This window comes from Nelusetta ayraudi, unplaced genomic scaffold (genome assembly GCF_046127955.1).
Source record: "Nelusetta ayraudi isolate G7.1 ecotype Tasmania unplaced genomic scaffold, CSIRO-AGI_Nayr_v1 ptg000013l, whole genome shotgun sequence".
Taxonomy (NCBI): Eukaryota; Metazoa; Chordata; class Actinopteri; order Tetraodontiformes; family Monacanthidae; genus Nelusetta; species Nelusetta ayraudi.
The window spans coordinates 4,502,461-4,521,896 of record NW_027466063.1 but is presented as its reverse complement, the minus strand read 5'-3'; the positions used below and the strand labels follow the sequence as shown (position 1 = coordinate 4,521,896).

The 19,436-nt window shown below is 50.1% G+C and overlaps 1 protein-coding gene across 2 annotated transcripts in view; it reads right to left on the bottom strand.

Moving 5' to 3' along the window:
- Window positions 1-220: 220 nt before the first annotated feature.
- tle5 (TLE family member 5, transcriptional modulator) overlaps window positions 221-19,436 on the bottom strand; it is a 35,321-nt gene continuing 16,105 nt past the window's right edge. The window contains exons 2-7 of one of the 2 annotated variants that reach the window (XM_076022986.1): window positions 18,862-18,950; window positions 14,522-14,585; window positions 12,469-12,513; window positions 6,531-6,593; window positions 5,540-5,614; window positions 221-3,829 (exon numbers count right to left, since the gene is read on the bottom strand). In XM_076022986.1, coding sequence (XP_075879101.1) covers window positions 3,602-3,829; window positions 5,540-5,614; window positions 6,531-6,593; window positions 12,469-12,513; window positions 14,522-14,585; window positions 18,862-18,950 — 564 coding nt within the window. In that variant the 3' untranslated portion in view covers window positions 221-3,601. The remainder of the gene's footprint in view (window positions 3,830-5,539; window positions 5,615-6,530; window positions 6,594-12,468; window positions 12,514-14,521; window positions 14,586-18,861; window positions 18,951-19,436) is intronic. The other variant, XM_076022987.1, reaches the window with a different exon arrangement.

Below are 19,436 nucleotides of genomic sequence, written 5' to 3'. Positions count from 1 at the left end.
CGGTTTCCACACAGGTTATGTGGTGAGCAAAAGAAGTAAAGGACGGGTGACCCTCGTTTGACCGGCAGGCCAGAGACACGTGTTATTAGCTGTTTTTAAAGTGCATGAAATGATTTGTAACCATCTAAGTGCAGCGTAACAACATGTAACCACAAGTAACGAGGTGCACACAGTCAGAGAAGAGGAAAGAAGGATGAGAGGCAACGTTTTTTTTTTATAATTTGATTGACTTTATTTGTAAGGCACCAGAAGTCCTTCCTTACTGCAGAACATGGAATATTATTTATAGTAAATGTTTGTTGTACTTCTTTTTTTTTAAAGTTGCATTTTTTTTTTTCAATGAAGCTATGATTTCAGACACAAAACTTTTTTTTTCGTTTTTTTTTTGTTCCCAAAGTACACACTTTCAAGTTTTACATTATGCACAAAAGTATTTCAAATAATAAAAAAAAGACCTTTACAAAGCTCAAAACGCTGACAACGCTTCACGCTACAGGGTCGAAAAGTTGAGGAGAAGCCGTGTGGGGGGGAGGGGGGGAGGGCAACAGGGGTTACGGAGACGCAGAAAAGAAGAAGGTCAAAGGTCATAGAGGTTAATGTACTGCAGAGCTCCTTCTCACTCCCCTGCGGTCAGTTTCTGGAGCACGACAGCACACACAGATCTTCATCATCATCATCATCATCATCATCATCATCACCATCATCATCCAGGACAGACAGTCAGGACAGGATGCGCCTATGTACACGTAAAGCTCTCTACGAGGCCGAGCACCGCCATCTACTTCAACAAGTACATAGAATTTTCAATTTGTCAGTTTAGAATGTCTACTTTGCAATTTTCCCCCCTCGAACTCAATATCGATTAATATTTCAAAACAAAACAGGGGGGAAAATAATAAGTGCATCGATCACGCAAAGTTCGGGCCGAAACATTCGTCATTGAACAGACAGAAAGGGGGGAGGGGGGGGGGCAACGAAAGAAAAACGTCTCCGCCAGAGAGAAATCAATTCCTGCTCTCGTGCTGTCATGCACTGCGCGTGCGTGCGTGCGTTTGTGTGTGTGTGTGTGTGTGTGTCTCCACTCTGCTGTGCAGCAGACTGGAGGAAGATGTGCCGTGAGCGTTGTTCACAGGACCACAAAGCTGCAGCAAAAACTGCGATGCATTCACTCTCTCCACGTGCTGCCCGATGAATGAACTGTACAACTGTTTATACACACACGCCGCGCTCAGCTATTCACATAAATACACAACCATGGCCGCCCTCGCCATCACAGTTTGTCCTTAGGTTTGCTTGTTTCGCTTTTAGAACGACCGACGCTAAAATGTGCTTCAACATCATCATCAACCTTTGTTTCCTTCGCCGCCGAAATGAAAAGTTAGAGCTTATTTTCTCGCAGCCTCCTCGCGTGAGCGGAGGGTTGGTCTGTGTGAGTGGTTCGGCCGAGCGCTCGTCAAGATCCGACTCGAGCGCCAACGTGAAGGAAGGCAGGCGCGAGCAGAAGCGGTTCAACGGCTCCGACAGCTGCACGACGTCACTGCCGGGTCGGAACCACGCGGTGCTCTGGATGCATCGCAACCTTCGACATGCTAGCTGCAGTACAGCCACAGTCGGTGAAGGTTGCATTAAGGTTTGGTGCGTGAAAAGAATCTCATCGTCTGCGCTTCTCCGAAAATAATTACAAAGGATGTGGGTGAGAAATAGCAGAAAAGCAGAAATGTAAAGGCTGAAAATGATTTGTAGCTGCAAGACACTGCCAGCAGGGGGATTTAAATCGGAGAATCAGCTCACGATGTGCAATCTGAGATCAAGGCAGAGTTTGTCCGACTGGTGTAGCCAACGTTTGCCGGCAAAAGGCAGCTGACAGTTTCTGCACATGCGTGCCTCTAGTGGAGAGAGCAGAGAATGGAGGCCGACATCTTGGAAAGGCTCCTATCGTATACAGAGCGTTTCTGTTGGAGAATGTAAAAAAAAAGCTAATTTGGCTGCTCCATACGTAAGAGGAGTAATCATGGGGCTTTGTCCTCTCTTTTTGAAATTCTATCCCTTTCACTTTCAAATTTGAATCGGCCAATGAGAGGAGCCCAGAGAATTCCTGTGGGCGGCCTGGGCGTCTGTGATCCGACTCCCCCGTTACTGACTCGCTTCTTATTGTCAAACCAGCGCAAAAAAAAACAAAAAAAAACAGGAACTCAGTTTTCTTTTGAACTGGCAGGGGCAGAGTGAGCGGCTGCCTCGTCGTCTGAGGAGATTCTGCAGAACCAACAACCTTTGCACCTGACAGGGGTCTCACGACTGCAGGCGGTCGTGCGAAGCAGCTGGGAACAGAGCGCAGGGCCGCTGGGTGCTTGTGCTTCGTCTGTGCGACTTCGCTTTGATTTAATCTCTCAGGGTCGGGGAGATTTTCCACTCGGAGCGTCGTGAGTGTGTGTGTGTGTGTGTGTGTGTGACTCATCAGCGTAGCCGTGCGCCGCTGATGTGTGATATGTCACAGGCCTGGACGACGCCGTGTGCATGGAGTCCATTGAAACATACAAGATGAGGAGAAAGTGACAGAGGGGAGATTTTAAAAAGCAGAGTGCGACCGCGGCGACCTTCCTCTAAATGGACCCCCGCTGCTTCTGGACGCTGACAGAAGCCAGGAACCGACCTTGGTCCGGCATCCATCTCAGACCCACTCTGCCCCCTTCTGTCCTGTCTAGCACACTGCATGCACGCGCACCCCTCTGTCCGTCAACGCGCAATGAAAGGTAGATTAAAAGGCGGTGGGAGGTGGGAGGGATCGGGTGTCTCCCTTTGACTTCAGGCGTCGCCTTTCAGTCGAAGCTGCTGCGGGTCCAGCGACAGCTGTGGTCCAAGCTCTCTTTCGATTGGCTTGCTTTTTCCCCAGGGGTTACACACGACAACCTCTAGTTTGTCGACATAAACATGCAGGAGAAGCAGTTCCTGGATGGGACGCAGCGCCGCTCCGTCGGGGGGTAAGGGGGGAGGTCTTTTGCCAGCGTTTGATCCAAAATGCTTCACGACGACGGAGAAACCGAGCCCAGACTCGGAGTGAGTCACATGCGACGGGAGCGCTGGGCGTCCGTCTGGCAGGTCTTCAACATTTTTTTTTTATTTTTGTTTTTTTAAGCTGGTTTTGAACATGCCAGCGAGCGGCAGCAGAGAGACAAGAGGCTAGAAGGAGTGGTTGGGAAGGAGGGGGAGGGGGAGGCAGGCAGGAACGAAAGAAAGACACAATTCAATGAAATATATGTATAAAAAAAGCCGCAAACAAAGAGAAAGAAACCATAATGGCAGCCACACAAAGAGACTGGAACTACTGCAGTTTGTCAAGAGGCAGGTGTGAATAAGCTCTCCCAGTGGTGGTGGTGGTGGTGGTGGGGGAGGGGGGTGGGTAGCTGGAGCTGCGGTGACGACGGGACCGAAGCCAACGTTAGGTGAAATCAGAGAGAGAGAGAGAGAGAGAGAGAGGCTGCAGGCCAAATGGGGCTGAGGTCTGGGTGAGGGGTGGAGTGGTGGGGGTGGAGTGGGTGGAGGGAGGTGCTCAGGGTCTCTGAGAGAAAGCGAGAGCTGAAAGCGGCGGCGGCGGCGGTGGCGTCTAGTCGGACTTGTCCCCGTCCTCCTCGCGGTGGCTGTCGGCGCCGTCGCGAGAGCCCTTCTCCTCCTTGGCCAGCTGGGCCTGCGAGGCCAGCAGCGAGGAGAGCGAGAAGAGGCCCGAGGAGGTGGTGACGGCGGGGAGGCTGGGCTGGCTCAGGCCCAGCGGCAGAGGGGTCATGGGCAGGGCCAGGCCCTGGAGCTGGGACAGCTGGTGAGCCTGGAGCTGCTGCTGTACGGAAGGACAAGAAGCACAAGCGTCTTAGACTCGGGAAAACTCCGCAGGCGCGGCCAGTTTTTTGAGGGCCCCATAAGGAACCATGACAGTTCCTTATGGGGCCCTGCACCGAATCGTCCGCTCTTCCTTGAAGGCATCACCAATTAGCACCAGTTCCTCACACCTGTTGACCTGGCCAGGCTGTTTATTTTAGCCGTCCTGCTCCTTCTTGCCAGATTGTTCCTCTGTCGTGGACGCCACATCGGCACGCTGCTCCCGACTAACTTATCTGTTGCCAATCCTGCCTGTTCCTGTTTCAGCCTCCAGACTCTCCCTTGGATCAGCAAGCCTGAGTGAGTCTCTTTTCTTTGGGGTTTTTTTTTTTTTTTGCAAAAAGAGGATTTTTCCTATTTGGAAAAGACTTTCGTTAGGACCTTTTTCTAATTTCGACTGCCCTCTTTGCCTTCATCCTGAAATAAAGTTTTCTTTTTTTTCAAATTGAGCTTTGTTTTTTGCAGATTTTGCTAGACATGCGGGACTGGAAAAAAGCGCGAGGAGAAAACAGGTTGCGGCAGCAGCAACGCCCGGGCGACCCGTCAGCAGGGCCGATGTTGTGAGCGAGCTGACTGATGTCTGCGCAGAAGAGCTCGGCCGCTTCCAGTAACTCTCGGTGCAAATAAATCGCGAGTGAGCAGCAGTCGGAGTGAGATACCGAGCACCGGCGTCAGACCAAAGTGACGGATGGAGAAAGACGAGTTCAGCGAGTATCTCAAGGTTCTGCCGAGGCCATTAGCCTCTGCGGCGTCAAAAAGAAGGTGAAGTGAGCGGCGGAACTAGAGAAACGCCGGCCGCGGAGTGAGGGAGGGGCCGAGGTTCAGAGTTCTCAGCCAATCCTGCCGCACCTTCAACCTCACGCCGGCTCAGACGCATCACGCGCACTCTTTTTGATTGTTTCACGGGCGGAAAGACAAATGAAGCGAGCGCATCCTGCGCTGAAGCAGCGAGGACACTGAGTGCACTGACGAATGAATACGGGTTTCTGTGAAAACGCACAAATATTTCTGCAGTTCGGCCTTGCGTTCACACGAAGCCGGCGTTTTCAGTGAAACCGCACAGATCGAAACTGCACTTTCAGGGTGGATTTTGGTTTTTTTTGAAAAACGCCGCCTTGTCCGGATTTGTGTAAACGCGGAAACCAATCTTTTTTTGGAAACGCTGATGTCACATGCCCTGCAACCTGAGGTGTTCTTCTTCTTCTTCCGCCTTCAGGGAGTAAACCTGCGGCGCCACACCAGGCCTGGCATAGGTACTACATCATTTTCAGTCGTTTCCAGCGTCTCCGTGTAAACGGGAATTATTTTGAATGTGGCTTCGTGTAAATGTAGTTTTTTTCGAGTGCGGTTTCCAAAAAAATCTGTCTCCGTGTAAACGGCCCCTCAGATTAATAGGGATGGCGGCTGCGGGCTCATTCTTAAACTGCTGGGATTGGCTGCAGCGTCAGGTTTAGGGGGCGAGTGAAACCAGTGAGGCTGATCACACGGAGCCAAACGGTGCTAAAAATCAATTTCTCTATCTTGTTCCGTCTTGTTTTGGACAAACAATAAAAGTAATCAATGGAGGGAATTCGAGGGAATTTAATGATGACAATCAATAATGCCCTCGGACCCCCCCCCACCCCCTATCTCTGGGCCATGGGGAACCCGGGTGAGCGGCGGAACATCGTACCCTTATGATGGAGTTCATCTCCGGGGGGGTGACCTGCTTGGCCCTCTCGATGGCGGCCAGGACCTGCTGCTGGTGCTGGGGAGGGTGAGGGGGGGGGGTGTGAGAGAGGGGAGTGGGAGTGAGAGAGACAATAAGAGCAAGACAGAAACATGTGGGTGGGGGAGGGGGGAGGGGCAGTTCGGGGGGGGGGGGGGGGTCAGATCAATATCAGGGGTCCCAACAGAGCCTGGACAAGCCTCTCGCACGCACACGCACACACACACACACACACACACACACACACACACACACACACACACGCTGGAGACTTGAATGGATGGTCAGCCAGTGTGCTGTAATGGGTGGAGGTCAACGCCCCGGTGGGCTGATAAGAGCGCGGCTTATCTGAATCACACAACCATTTATTACGCCGACACACACACACACACACACACACACACACACACAAAATAAAGACTGGAATGGAGGAGGAGGAGGGACAATGGGAAGGAGGGGTGTGCAGAGGGGGAGGAGATGGAGTAGGAGGAGGAGGAGGAGTAGAAAGGGAAGGAGGAGGAGTAGAAGGAGGAGGAGTAGAAGGAGGAGAGACAATGGGACAGAAGGGAGTGGGGGGAGGGGGAGGAGCGTGAGGAGGAGGAGGAGGGGGTCTAAAAAGGAAGGAGAGGGAAAGCTGGGAGGACTGATTGGAAATGACACAGGACTCTGTGTGTGTGTGTGTGTGTGCGTGTGTGTGTGTGTGTGTGTGTGTGTGTGTGCGGAGTGAGGAGGATGGGGGCGAGGAGGAGTCGGGCGATGATGAATGACGACGGGAGGTGGATGGGGGAGGAGCAGGGGGGAGGGAGGGAGGGGGGAGGGGTCAGGGCGGGATGGGGGGTAATGAGGCAGGAATGAGGGTGATCTCATGGCAGGAAGTGAGGAATCGAGCGGTGGGGCGGAGGGTGAGCCACGTCTTTGTGTCACTCAGTGTGTGTGTGTGTGTGTGTGTGCTTACCTCCTGCGACAGGTAGGGGAGGACCTGGGCACAGATCCCGTTCAATCTTTTCACGATCTCAGCCTGAAGAAGAGGAGGAGATTATTCATATTAGTGAAAAACACAACCCGTCACCTCAGTGTCTTTAAGTGACACAGTGCTACTAAATCATTCTGACTGACAACTACTGATAGTGTGATGATGAAATATAAATAATATTTCAGAACTATTCCTGGCCCAATGTCATCGTATAGAAAAAATGACGGGTGCTCTAATAAGCTAAACTAAGCATTTCTCCTGTTTCCACAGACAAAGAGCCATTTCATTTTTTTCCTCCAGGGTGGAAACTCGTCTTTGCTCCACCAGAATAACGAAGCACTTTCTCGCCAGCAGTGAGTTCCCAAACAAAGACAAACACACCCAGCGCTCCAATGTCGTAGCACGACGTGACTGTAAAAATAACAACAAGCTGAAAACAAACAAATGAATAAATCAGAAAAAAATAAAAAAGTTCAATAATTCACAAAAGGCGCAGTGCCTGTTTTGTTTTTCCTCCCGTCGTGCCCAGCAAGTGAAAACACACACACAGTCCGCCACTGTTGTTGTGACACACAGGCGACTGGAGTGTGTTTGGAAAGCGGCGTCATCTTACAGTGGCGCAATAATGTGGCTCAGCCTGTGGAAAAGCAAGCAGGTTTCTTGGCAGCTTCGCAATTTGAACAGACTGTGAGGAGGCACCGGCACCGGCTCCGGCTCCGGCTCCGGCTCCACCTCCACCTCCAGGTCGAGGTCATGTCTGAAGACTCTGGTGATGGACGGACGGATGGCTCGGCGAGGAGCTTCCAAACATTCTGCAGCAGCAGCAGCAGCAGGTCACCCAGGGCAACAGAGCTGCCCACTGGTGTGTTTTTAAAGCCTTGAACACACACACACACACACACACACACACACACACACACACACACACACACACACACACACACACACACACACACACACACACACACACACACACACACACACACACACACACACAGTTCGCCCACACAGCTGTTTTCATTTAGCCTGTTGCATGATATGACCTTGACTAAGGAACTGTGTGTCTGTGCGTGTGTGTGTGTGCACGTGTGCCAGCATGCATGTGTGTGTAGACACGCTGCTTGATGAACATGATCATCGACGGCCTCATTTAGCGTCAACGCCGGCTCGTGATTGAGACACTCCACCTTGGATGAACACTTGTGTTTCTTTAGCATCGTTAGCATCTTTAGCTTCCAGCACGCGAAGCCCCGATGGGTCGGACTGACCGACGGACGGTCAGACTCGGGCCGCGAACGGCTCCGGTTACAATCGCACCGTCCATCGGCTCGGCTTGACGGCCGCTCCTACGGTGCAGCTGCGAGGGGTGTGAAGCTCCCAGGGTGTCGTCGGCGTCGGCGTGAACTAAGATAATAAACCACAGCGGCGTCGCTGGAAACGGGAAACACTCGCTAATGGATAGAATGTTGGCTTTTGGTGAAAAATGAGAGTTCCTGAAACCGCTGGGATTGGAAGCGTACACGCACACGGACGGCAGGATGGGAAACAGCTGGTGTGAACTCCTCATCAACCGAACACACACACACACACACACACACACACACACACACACACACACACACACACACACACACACACACACACACACACACACACACACACACACACCAGGGCGATCACACTTTGCCTCATTTATTAATCTGCGAATGCTAAACACTGCTCGGAAATCTTGGACACATGAGCCCGCACTTACACACATGCGGGCGCGCGCACACACGCAGATCTATTATTACATTTGGCTGGTAATCATCCAATCCGACTGAGATATGCAAAGCAGCAGTAATTGTGTTAGAGCGTAATATGCGGCGCGATGAGGGGAGGAGAGGAGGCCTCCTAACAGTCATTGTGCATGCAGAGCGCAGCTTCACCATCAAGCGCCTCGCTCTTATCTGCACGCCGTCTGACACACACACACACTGGCTGACATATTATCTAAAATGTCTCTGCGGAACTTGCTCGGTGCTAACTAGTCTCTCTCTCTCTCTCTCTCTCTCTCTCTCTCTCTCTCTGCGGATAAAAGAACTTAAAAAGCAAAGGTAGAAAACAGCGAGGGCGAACGACAAGAGGAGAGAATCCACCCCGCCGGTGTTTGCAAGATAAAATACGAGCGCTCTTCCTCGTTGGGACATTTTAAGCTGTTGATGCGAATGAAAATAAAAGCACAAATGTGTTCAAGACATTTCCCAGCCTTCCCCAGAGTGCCCTTGTTTTGTCCCCGAGCAAGATTAACTGTTCAGATTAGCGACTTCCTGCGGAGGACAGAACAGAACACCATCCATCCACAAGCCCTTCTTTGCAAGTTTGAGGCTGAACAAGATTATTCATTGCGGAGGAAGAGTCCAGTCTGCGACTCTTTGGATTGAATTATCACTTATTTCATCACCTGGCTGCGCAATTGACAAGAAACTATCAATGCAACAATGTCACAACGAGCTGATGAACTACACAGTTCAAACAAGCCTCAATGGCTGGTGAAGACACTTTAATTCAGCACCGACTCTGTGCTTAAACAATGGATTTGTAAAGCGTTGAATCAACACAACTGAGACGCGGGGGGCGTTTTTCCCAAGACACTCAGAAGGGCAACAACATGGTGAGGAAACAGGAAGAGGGAAACGATGGAAACGTGTGTACCAGTTTAGTACAGACAGAAACCTCCACGCTAACCCTGCTAGCAGCAGGTGCCTAATAAAGTGGCCAGCGAGCTGCTCTCAGCCTACTGGGCAAAATCCAAAGTTAAACACTGCGGCTCCCGTCGACAGGAAGCCGTCGAGTGTTTCTGCGGGTTCGTCACCGGATGGATGTGCGCAATAAATCACAAGGACGTAGGAAATGTTCCATCTGGTGCGGCACGGATACGTCGCAGCACCGTCTCAAACTCGTCCCTCCTCCTCTCCGACACGGGAGAGGAGGAGGGACGAGTTTGAGGGAGAGGGAGGGATGGGGAGAGAGAGAGAGAGGGAGTGAGAGATATTTTTTAATTGAGTGCTGGACAGAGTGATCAAGAGGGGGCAATTGAATGAGAGAGTGAGAGAGAAGGGAAGAGGGGAAATAGAGACAGAAGTGTTCGGGGGTGGAGAAGGAGGAGGAGGGGGAGGGGTGAGAGGGAGGGAGCTTTGGCTGAACACAATAGGCCTCGACATGAATGCTGCTCTGCACTCGTCTCCACACATCCCCTCCACACACACACACACACACACACACACACACACACACACACACACACACACACACACACACACACACACACACACACACACACACACACACACAAAGAGAGAAAACTTGCTGCTGCTGTGCATGGACACGCACACACTGATATGCACGGACAAAAGACGTGCACACACACACACACACACACACACACACACACACACACACACAGAAAAGACAGACATGCCAATAACGCCAAGACGTTTTTTTTTTCCCCTTTTTTTCAATGCGTCAGTGAGAAAATGTGTCTTAACATAAAATGTCACACACACCCACATGCAAGCATCATGAAACGAGAAGAAAAAGAAGAAGAAAAAAATCTCTCACACACACAATTGTGTGTTTCATTTCTGGAAGGGTAAAAAAATAATGTGCATGAAGAGCTGCAGCACACACACACACACACACACACACACACACACACACACACACACACACACACACACACACACACACACACACACACACTGCACTGCGCCTGTCTCGAGCTTCCTGCCTCAGCAGTGTGTGTGTGTGTGTGTGTGTGTGTGTGTTGTCAGGGGTCTTTAAATCATGGAAGCTGCCACTTCTGTCTGTGCGCGGGCCCATTTGTCAATGCATGCTCGGCTCTCCCTATATTGCTGTCGGTGTTTGCCGTCAATCATGAGACACTGCGTGTTTGTGTGTGCGCGCGCGCATGTTTTCTTTTTTTTTTTTCCTTCTGTGTGTGCGTGCGCACGTGCTCGTGCTGGCGAGGAAACGGGGCAGAGGCAGACGAGGTCACCGATAAGAGCCGGCCCTTCGGAGACCCATCGCTCTCTCCCACCTCCAGGCTGAGCATAAATTACTCCCACAGCATCAGTGGTGGCGGCACACACACACACACACACACACACACACACACGCACATTGAAGTGTGGCTATCAGCCTCGCACCCCCTTCGCCCTGCCAGGCAACACTGAAGGTTGTTTGTGTTTTTCAAAATGGCCACAGAATTCCACCTATCTGCCTGCACCTATCTGGGATGCAACCGTGGCAGAGCCCTATGGTCATTTGCCAACACGTTAACTGGAACCACGCAGAAGCAATCGCCACCAGGACCTTAGGCTTTTTTTCACGCTAATGAAGAACGAAGCCAGAGAAAGAAAGAAGAAAGAAAGATATATATTTTTTTTTGGCAAATATTTTGCATTAACTAACCCAATAATGTAATAATATACCATCACCATGTTCAGCATTGCAATCAGTTCCTTTTGCCATTCAAGTGCCAAAACACTGGCAATCACTCATATATTACATGTAGACCTGTAAAACTGTGCCTCTTTGAGGATGATGTATTCTCAAATGTAATGACCACACATTTTGGTCATGAAAAAATTAATCTTTATTATGACCAAAAGTTATTATGTTATCGATTCAGGACTTTTATTATGTAATTGACCGTTATTACATTATTGGGTTCAACAAGGGCTGGGCAAACTTCTTGACTGACACAATGGGCTGCAGCAGGAGCAGAAGGATGGAGTGTTTTGGTGACCCACCTCATAGGAGGGAAAAAATATATCATAGGATATGTAGAAAACATGTGCTTTAATGTCTATAGAAATGTGCCTTTGAAGCCTCCATGGTGATTGGCTCTTTATTGAAATGACTCTTCAAACACTGAAGAAATTGATGAAATACAGCTATTTTATGACTGACTGACTATTAATAGCATTTCCTCAAGTTGGGCGGGTCGTAGTTTGCCCATCCCTGGCGTAAAGGAACCAGAGGGTAGTAAAAAAAAAAATAAAAAAAGTTATTTGGCACCAGACTAAGTGACCCCTGGGCGCCTGTATTTACACAGACCCCAGGTGACATCACTCAAATGTCTGCGAAGCCTCCCAAAGTGACGGGAGATTATCTCTGCAATTCACACCTGCCAATCAGTGAGCTGCAGGTGCGCGGCCAGGGACCGCCGGTTTGGCAACGCGCAGCTGTGCCTGCATAAACAGAATAACAATGTGCAAGGAGTTTTTTTTTCTTTTTTTGGACGTTCAAGGTCCCCCCTCTTCTCTCTCTCTCTTTTTAATGAAATATGCTCCGTGACTGGCGGCTAGAACTCTTTCAAGGTTTAGACAGCCGTGAAAATTAACCCCTCCCCCCTTCCCCGGCCGTCCCCAATGTGAACAACAAGCAGGTGGAACCAAGAACGACGGTGGGAGAAACGGGTGGAACCGGAGACGTTGTCCAATCACTGCGTGTAAATTGTTTCAGTCTGTGAGCAGAAATTGAAGGGGATTTTTTTTTTTTCTTATAAAAAAAACAACCTTTTGTTTGGTGTTTGATGTATTTTAAAGGTAGAAAAAATCGTTCTGCTCTCAGGGTGAAATTCAGTTGTGCAGAGAGCAGGTAGGTAAATGGTGTTAAAAAAAAACCTACTGCGCCTCACATTCTTCTCAAATGGCGCAGTTCCAAAAGGTTTCCTCAAACGCAACGATGGAAGACTTTCATTTTTTGGAAGGCGGCACTTCAAAACGTACACAAGGTGAAATTGGAGCAACAAATCCATCCGACAGGAAAACACTTCTCTGCAGTGGTTTTTGTTGTTATCCAAGCAATGCAAATTGACTCTCTCTCTTTACATAAAGTCGTCCATTTAATAAACAAGGATTAGATGCAGACGTACCTGTTTGTGCATCTCAATGTTGAGCCCGTAGGACATCTCGTAATACTGGAAGAAGGAAGAAAATATTTCAGGACAAAAATGGTTTAATAAGCGTTTAATAAGGTAATAATAACCAGCGCAAGAAATAACAAGAAAGCCTCAATGAGATGAAGATAGGCAGTTTTACTCAGGGGGTCAAATCAACCCTTCAACTCGCTGTCCTCAACCATCTGCAGGCCGTGTAATGACACATCGACAAGAGACCAAACAATGTATGGTAATATTTTCAATGCGTATGTATTGTATTATAATGTAATGTGACAAGAAGATGCAGGAACACAAACAGGAAAAGGAAACTGGAGAATGAGGAACAACGCTGCTGCCACTGTGTGTGTGTGTGTGTGTGTGTGTGTGTGTGTGCTCAGTGTTAATGAGAGGGCCACCCTCTGGCATCAACCCTGTTAATCACCCACTCTGTCTGCAGGGGGACTGGCTCTGTCGCTGGAAAACAAACAGCACAAAGATCGCGCACGCACACACACACACATGCGCGCACACACATGCGCGCACACACGCACGCACACACGCACGCACGCACGCACACACGCACACACACACGCACACACACACGCACACGCACACGCACACGCACACACACACGCACACACACACGCACACACACACACACTTCTGTAGCTGCTTGGGCCCACGCGGAAGCTCCCTAAAGTAATTACAGCGCTGGGGAAATTGAGGTGCTGCCACGGGCAGGGGGAGTGGGGCAACCTGATATGCTATTAGGTGTGTGTGTGTGTGTGTTTGTGTGTGCGTTTGAGAGCTGGCTGCGCTTCTGTCGGAGTAGAAATGCAATTGAAAGCATGCGCATCTGCATCGAACGCTTGCGTGCGCGCTGCAGCCAGACGGCAACATTTCGCCGCTGATGACGGCTTCAGCAACGCGGACTTCAGCTGGAAATTTATACGCTTTTTAATGCTCTTTGTTTTTTATTTTAAAAAGCCACGCCTCCAGCTTTAGAGGAAAAAAAACAAAGCTCTGAGGGGCTTGAAAAACAGCGAGCAGGCCTTGAACCCTCTGTCCTTTATGTCGTGATGTAAACAACAGCCAGCAGGCCACAAGACCTCCTGCTCTAAATTGACCCCAACATCAAAGTAAAAAAAAACAAAAAAAAAAGTCGAAAGGCCCGTTAGCACCAAATGCAGCTCTTTGTAGTGGATGCAAATAATTATTGTGAATTATTTTGAGTTATTTCCGTGCCAGAGAGGATATATGTTAACAAGAGCAAGACTTATTTTCTCCCTTCATTTTATGTGTGTGCGTGCGTGCGTGTCGTGTCTTTGCGTGCATGTTGGCGAGGCAGTGCGACGGCACAGATTAGATGAGATTAAAGGCAGTCAGAGGATCAATTATAGGCAAAACATCAGACGGATACACCAGCCACAGCCAGCTACAATGAGATTAAGTCTGAGGTGGAGCAGAACCCCTCTGTGCGCGCGTGTGTGTGCGTGTGTGCGTGGACACACAAAAATAAAACGGGTGAAATATAAAACAACAACTAGCTGGGCTTCGTAGCTTTCAAACTACCAGACGGACTTTAGACCTCGCCGTTGTTCAATGTAAACTGTAAACGCAGCGACAGTCAGACAACCTGACAAAAGTGCTTGGCTTTGATGACATGGCAGCCAGTTTGTTTCCACCTTTACTTGGTCACGTGTGGGATGGCGCACAGTGAAATTTGCACTCTACGTCGCCTGACTCTGCCTGTCGACGAGCGTTGGCGTGCGGCTGCGGCGCAATCGCCTCAGAAAGAAATCTGTTTAAGGTATTTAACTGTGATAAACATCACATACAACCTTTAAGTTGCGACTGAATATACCTCTGATAATCGAAAAACAACAGAAATAATCGTGAGTTGCAGCCCGAGTCAGATGGCAATTCAGTTTTATTTTGAAAAGATTCCGATGGTTTTAAAAACGACATTTCAGCTCTGACTCAGAGGGCCGGGGCTCGCACATTTTGCCCTCGTTTGTATTCCGCCACGCAGCCGGGCTTCACTCACCATGATGTAATGGCGCTGCATCTCCGACTTCTCGCTGGCCAACTTGTCGCACTCCAGTTTGAGGCTGAGGAGAGAGAGGGGAGGAGAGGAGAGAGGTGTGGGGGAGGGGTGAGGGAGAGGGGGGAGGGGCGGCGGTGAGTCAGAGCAGGTTAGTCCTCGCAGCGAAGCGCTGACACCGGCTGACTCCTGCCCTCCTTCATCATCATTACCTCCACTTTCACCGGCGGCGCTGTCATTGCTCTAATCACGTCTTCAGCTTTCACCCCCCCCCCCCACCACCACCACCAGCGCCCCTCCCCCCTGTCATTATCATCATCATCATCATCATCATCATCATCATCTGCGGAACCTCAGACGTCATCATTTTTTTTCTGTCGCTGTCACCGCTGGCCGTCATCCACAAAGTATACGACCCAGTGCTGATGTGTGTGTGTGTGTGTGTGTGTGTTTTGTGCGCACCTCCCACCGGTCGATCTTGACGAGGTGATTGGAGGAGGAGGACGAGGACGAGGAGGAGGTCAAACTTATTCTGAGCTGCGGGTGATGGGTCAAACCTAAAAGTCGGCCCTTTTAAAATCGGCGGCGACGAAGTGCGAGGTCTAAATATAGCGTCGCAGGGCCAGCCAGTCACGGCGACAGCCATTAGCTATAATCATGTCACCGCTGATGTCATCCGGGGCGACAGGACAAAGGAGGACGCGTCAACAAGTCAGCCTGATTGTAGAATGAAAAAAGACGGCGGGTGGGTGTGGGGTGTGTGTGGGGTGTGTGCGTGTGCGGGTGTGGGAGGGCGGGGGGAGTGTCGCCCCCTCCTCCCCCCTCCCTTCCTTCCTCCCAATGGCTCCCCCCCCCCCTTCTTCTCCTCCTCTGAGCGAACAGCCAGTTTTTGCAGCGTGCCAGTTTTGCGACGCGAGCGGATGCGGCTCTGATGGAATAAAGATATGCAGGCACACGGTGGATAATTTCAGATTAGGGATCAGTCAGAATCCTGTTTGATAGCATGCGTGTGTGTGTGTGCGAGTGCGTGTGTGCCGACACGCTCCTCTCTGCTGACTGACAACTTGATTAGAGCGAGCGCTCGCAGAGCAGTCGTCGCTGTTAGTCTTTACTGGCAGGGAGAAGACACTGTTACACAGGGCCAATAATGGACGCTCGCTCGCTCGCTCGCACACAGTTTACGCTTCTTTGGTAATTATTATTACGGAGGCTGCAATTACGTGTAGTTACGACTCAAGTTTTATAATGACAAACCCCCGGCCTGACGTGTTTATTTGGAGAAAACCTTCCAAACCACAAAAACAGAAGAATCTATGTGTAAAAACCATTTGAGCATCTGGTGCCTGCACTATTCTACACAACAAACTCTGATCAGGGTCCTCCCAAATACCTCCTTTTTAAGTCTGTGACTCTTAAGTCGTCAGTCAGATTTTATTTTTGCGACGCCGCTGCTATAAAGCAGGTGTGCTGCTCTGGTGGAGGTGGAGGGAAGCCCGTCTGGAAAGAGGGCTGACGAATTGCGAGTTTAATTCATAAACAATCAACCCGGGGACCTTCTGCTAGAATGGTGTGTTTAACAGCACAGCACCACTGTTTATTCCTGGAACTGCGTCACGCTCTGTTTTTGCTCTGCAGTCACAGAGGTCACTTGGCGGCATCACTTCTGTTCATCAGTAGCTGTGTGTGTCCAATACAGTCTTTTGCAAAACAAAAGCGATGTTTCTTAAATATCGACAAAGTACAATTCTGATTTGCAGGTGTTTCCATTGAATGGTGTGTAATTCTCATAAAATCTCGTCCCGCGAGACTCCACTTTGAGGAGGATGGAGGTACAAAATTGCCTTGTATAAATCTGCATTTCGATGTCTTTTGCTGTCAAGAATGGTTGTTATATTTTTCTCTTTGATTACTTAAGAAAATATTCTGTCTCCTCCTCCGTCCAAACATAACGCGTCATTTTCACTTCAAGTGAGCTGGTCACGTAAATGCGAAAATGCGGAAAAAGTTTCCATGACACTTTTGCCACATACCTCTGTATCAATACGTGAAAACCTTTTAGCTATATTTGAGAAGTTTAGGTGTTTCCATTACCAGTTTTCTATTGCGATATTTAGGTTTTGTGCAATTCTAGGGGTAATGGAAACGCAACTACAGTTGTTGTTGTTTTTTTTTAGCAGATTGTGTTTTCATTGTGCATTTCAACTAAACAGACGCGGCAAGAGAGGCTCAGTCAGAGCAGCTTCGGCTGCATTCACGCTCAATTCTGTGAAAAACCAAGAAGAACGCAGGTTTCTCCCCCACCCCCGCTGGATGTCAACCTCGCCCATGATTTGTGTTGCGCTGCATTTTTAACAACCGGGCCGCCGCCGCCGCCACTCGACATCCAGTCGCACAATCACATCACGGTCCACTAACACAAACCAGGGGGAAGCGCGGCAAAGAAACACAACTTAACGTCATGCGACGTTAATTGAATGAGGCGCTGCTGCTGCTGCGACCCTGCAGTGTTTCATCCCACAGCAGCTCCGGTGTAACCTGTCCAACAGTCGGTGGGGGGGTGGGGGAGAGTGTGAGGGGGGGGGGGGGGGGGTGAGGGGCAGGGGCTGGGCAGATTTATTCCTGCGGTGCACGCTTTTCTTCCACACAAAAAAAAAAACAGCCTTTCTCCTCTGCTTGTGTACAGGCGTAGGCTGCTGTGCGGCGGCGTTGCCATGGCGACGGGCCGTGCCTGCTGCCAGCCTACCTGGGATTGGCTTTGTGCGTCCTCCCGGCTGGCGCGGCACGGCCCGGCAGCCCCTGGGCCCCCGCGCCGCGACTCTCAAACGACAGTTTGATGGAGTTTTATTGCGGATTCTTCCGTCTCTGAATCGCTCCTGCTGTCATCTTTATTTTGATTTATGTATTCCCTGATCTATTTATGCGTATGAGCGATGGGGCGGGGAGGGGCGGAGGAGGGGAGAGGAAGAGGAGGAGGAGGAGGAGGAGGAGGTGGAAGAAGGAAGACAGCGACAGCTACAATGCTCGCTACTATACCCGGGGGAGCGCCTGCGGTACGTTTGCCTTTTAAAGGCTTTCGGAAACAGACAGGGCGGAGCGCAGCAGCAGCAGCAGCAGCAGCAGCAGCAGCAGCAGTGGCGGCGCTACAAAGCCTCGTCTGTGGCTCCCGAGCCCCCTCCGAGTCAATAGGCACTGTATGCATGTTCCGTACTGCTCAGACAAAAAAGGTATTCTTTCAACTGCAGCCCGGCTCTCTGAAGAGGGTTAAACGGTGCGGCTCACTGTTGTGGGAATTACATAAACCAAAGGCGAGCGGTGGTGGAGGGGTTTAGAAGGGAGGAGGGGTTAAAAAAACAAAAAAAAAGAAAGGAAGAAGAAGAAGAAGAAGAAGAAGAAGAAGAAGAAGAAGAAGAAGAAGAAGAAGAAGAAGAACGCGGGGTGTTGTTGCCATTTCGGAATCCTCTGCAAACAACAGCGATGAGGCCAGAGCTGGGATTTAGCGTGCAATTTGCTCCGCTTTCATCCGCCTTCGCCCGCCTGCCAGACCGACAGAGGGAAGCCTGAGGAAGGTTCTGGGGAAGGGGGTCGGAGGGAGGGGAGGGGCAGGTACAGAGGAGCAGCCTCCTCAGGAAAGAAGGAAAGAAGGCAGCCTTCAAAGTCTCGTTGCTCACAAAGGGAGAAGCCCCCCACCCCCACCCCCACCCCCTTCTTACCCTCCTCCACCAGCCCCCACCTCTCTTCATATCTGCTATCAAAGACATCGGCTGAGGTCGACCGAGGCACTTTCAGACTCCCGCACGCTAAGCGAAAGTGACTGAGGCGCCAGTCATTAGCAGGTGCCCCCTTCAAGTGCGGCGACGTCATGGAGTTGATGAAAATGGCAGGAAAATTGAATGAAATTCTATGAAGATTGGTAATCACTAGTGTGTAACTGTGTTTAATTTTCACCTAGCTGAGAAAAAAAAAAAAATTCCCAACTCATTAGTCCCCATTAGTCTGCTTTAGTTCAGTTCCAAGCTCTTTCAATGGCGCAGATGCAACTCAAACTGCAGCCTCAAAGACTCATTTTGCAGCGTCCCTCCGTCATCTTGCACTAAAATCCTACAATCTAACACTGCACTGTTCATCGTGTTCAACAAAGAAAAACACACTAACCATTACTTGCAGGCCGGAGATGTACTTCCTATTAAAAGCAGCTGCACTTATCAGGCTGGGATATGCAACAGTTTCCTTTCTGTGTTTCTGCTTTGGAGCCCGTTTGTGTGTGTGTGAGTGTGTGTGTGTGTGTGTGTGTGTGTGTGTGTGTGTGTGTGTGAGTGAGTGAGTGAGTGAGTGTGTGTCCAAACCTGTGGTACTGCGCTTGGAGGAACTGAAACTCATCCTTGATCCTGTCGCAGGAGTCCGAGGTTGTGAATTTCAGCTGCTGCGATGAAGCCTGCCAGGACACAAAGCAGAGAGGAAGACGAGGTGAGCAAATTAGAAAAAAAGAGAAGAAACACCGCAGGAGAGATAATCAAAAGCAAAGCCACTCGTTTCCAGTTGATCAACACTTCGACGCCGGCCTTGCTCGCTGTTTCTCAGCCACGATTCGACTGCGATCTGAGCATCCGTAGACACAACCCAGACGCACTCTGACCTTGGCGCGTCGCTGTAGCAGTTCGCAGCCTCGAGAATATCACGGCGAAAACAAATGTGGGAAAACGTAGCCCCGCAGCCCCCGGAATCTACAAGCCCTCTCCAACAATATTCATCACCGACCGCCGTTACCTTGGACCGACCTCGTAGACATCTGCGATTGTTTTCAGAGCCGAGCGCAACACACATCATCCCAGAGAGACAGAGGCAAAAAAAAAAATAAAACCCAAATAAAAAGAATCAGTCATAATTCCTTCATTTAGCGTAAACGCAGCTATTGGCTTTT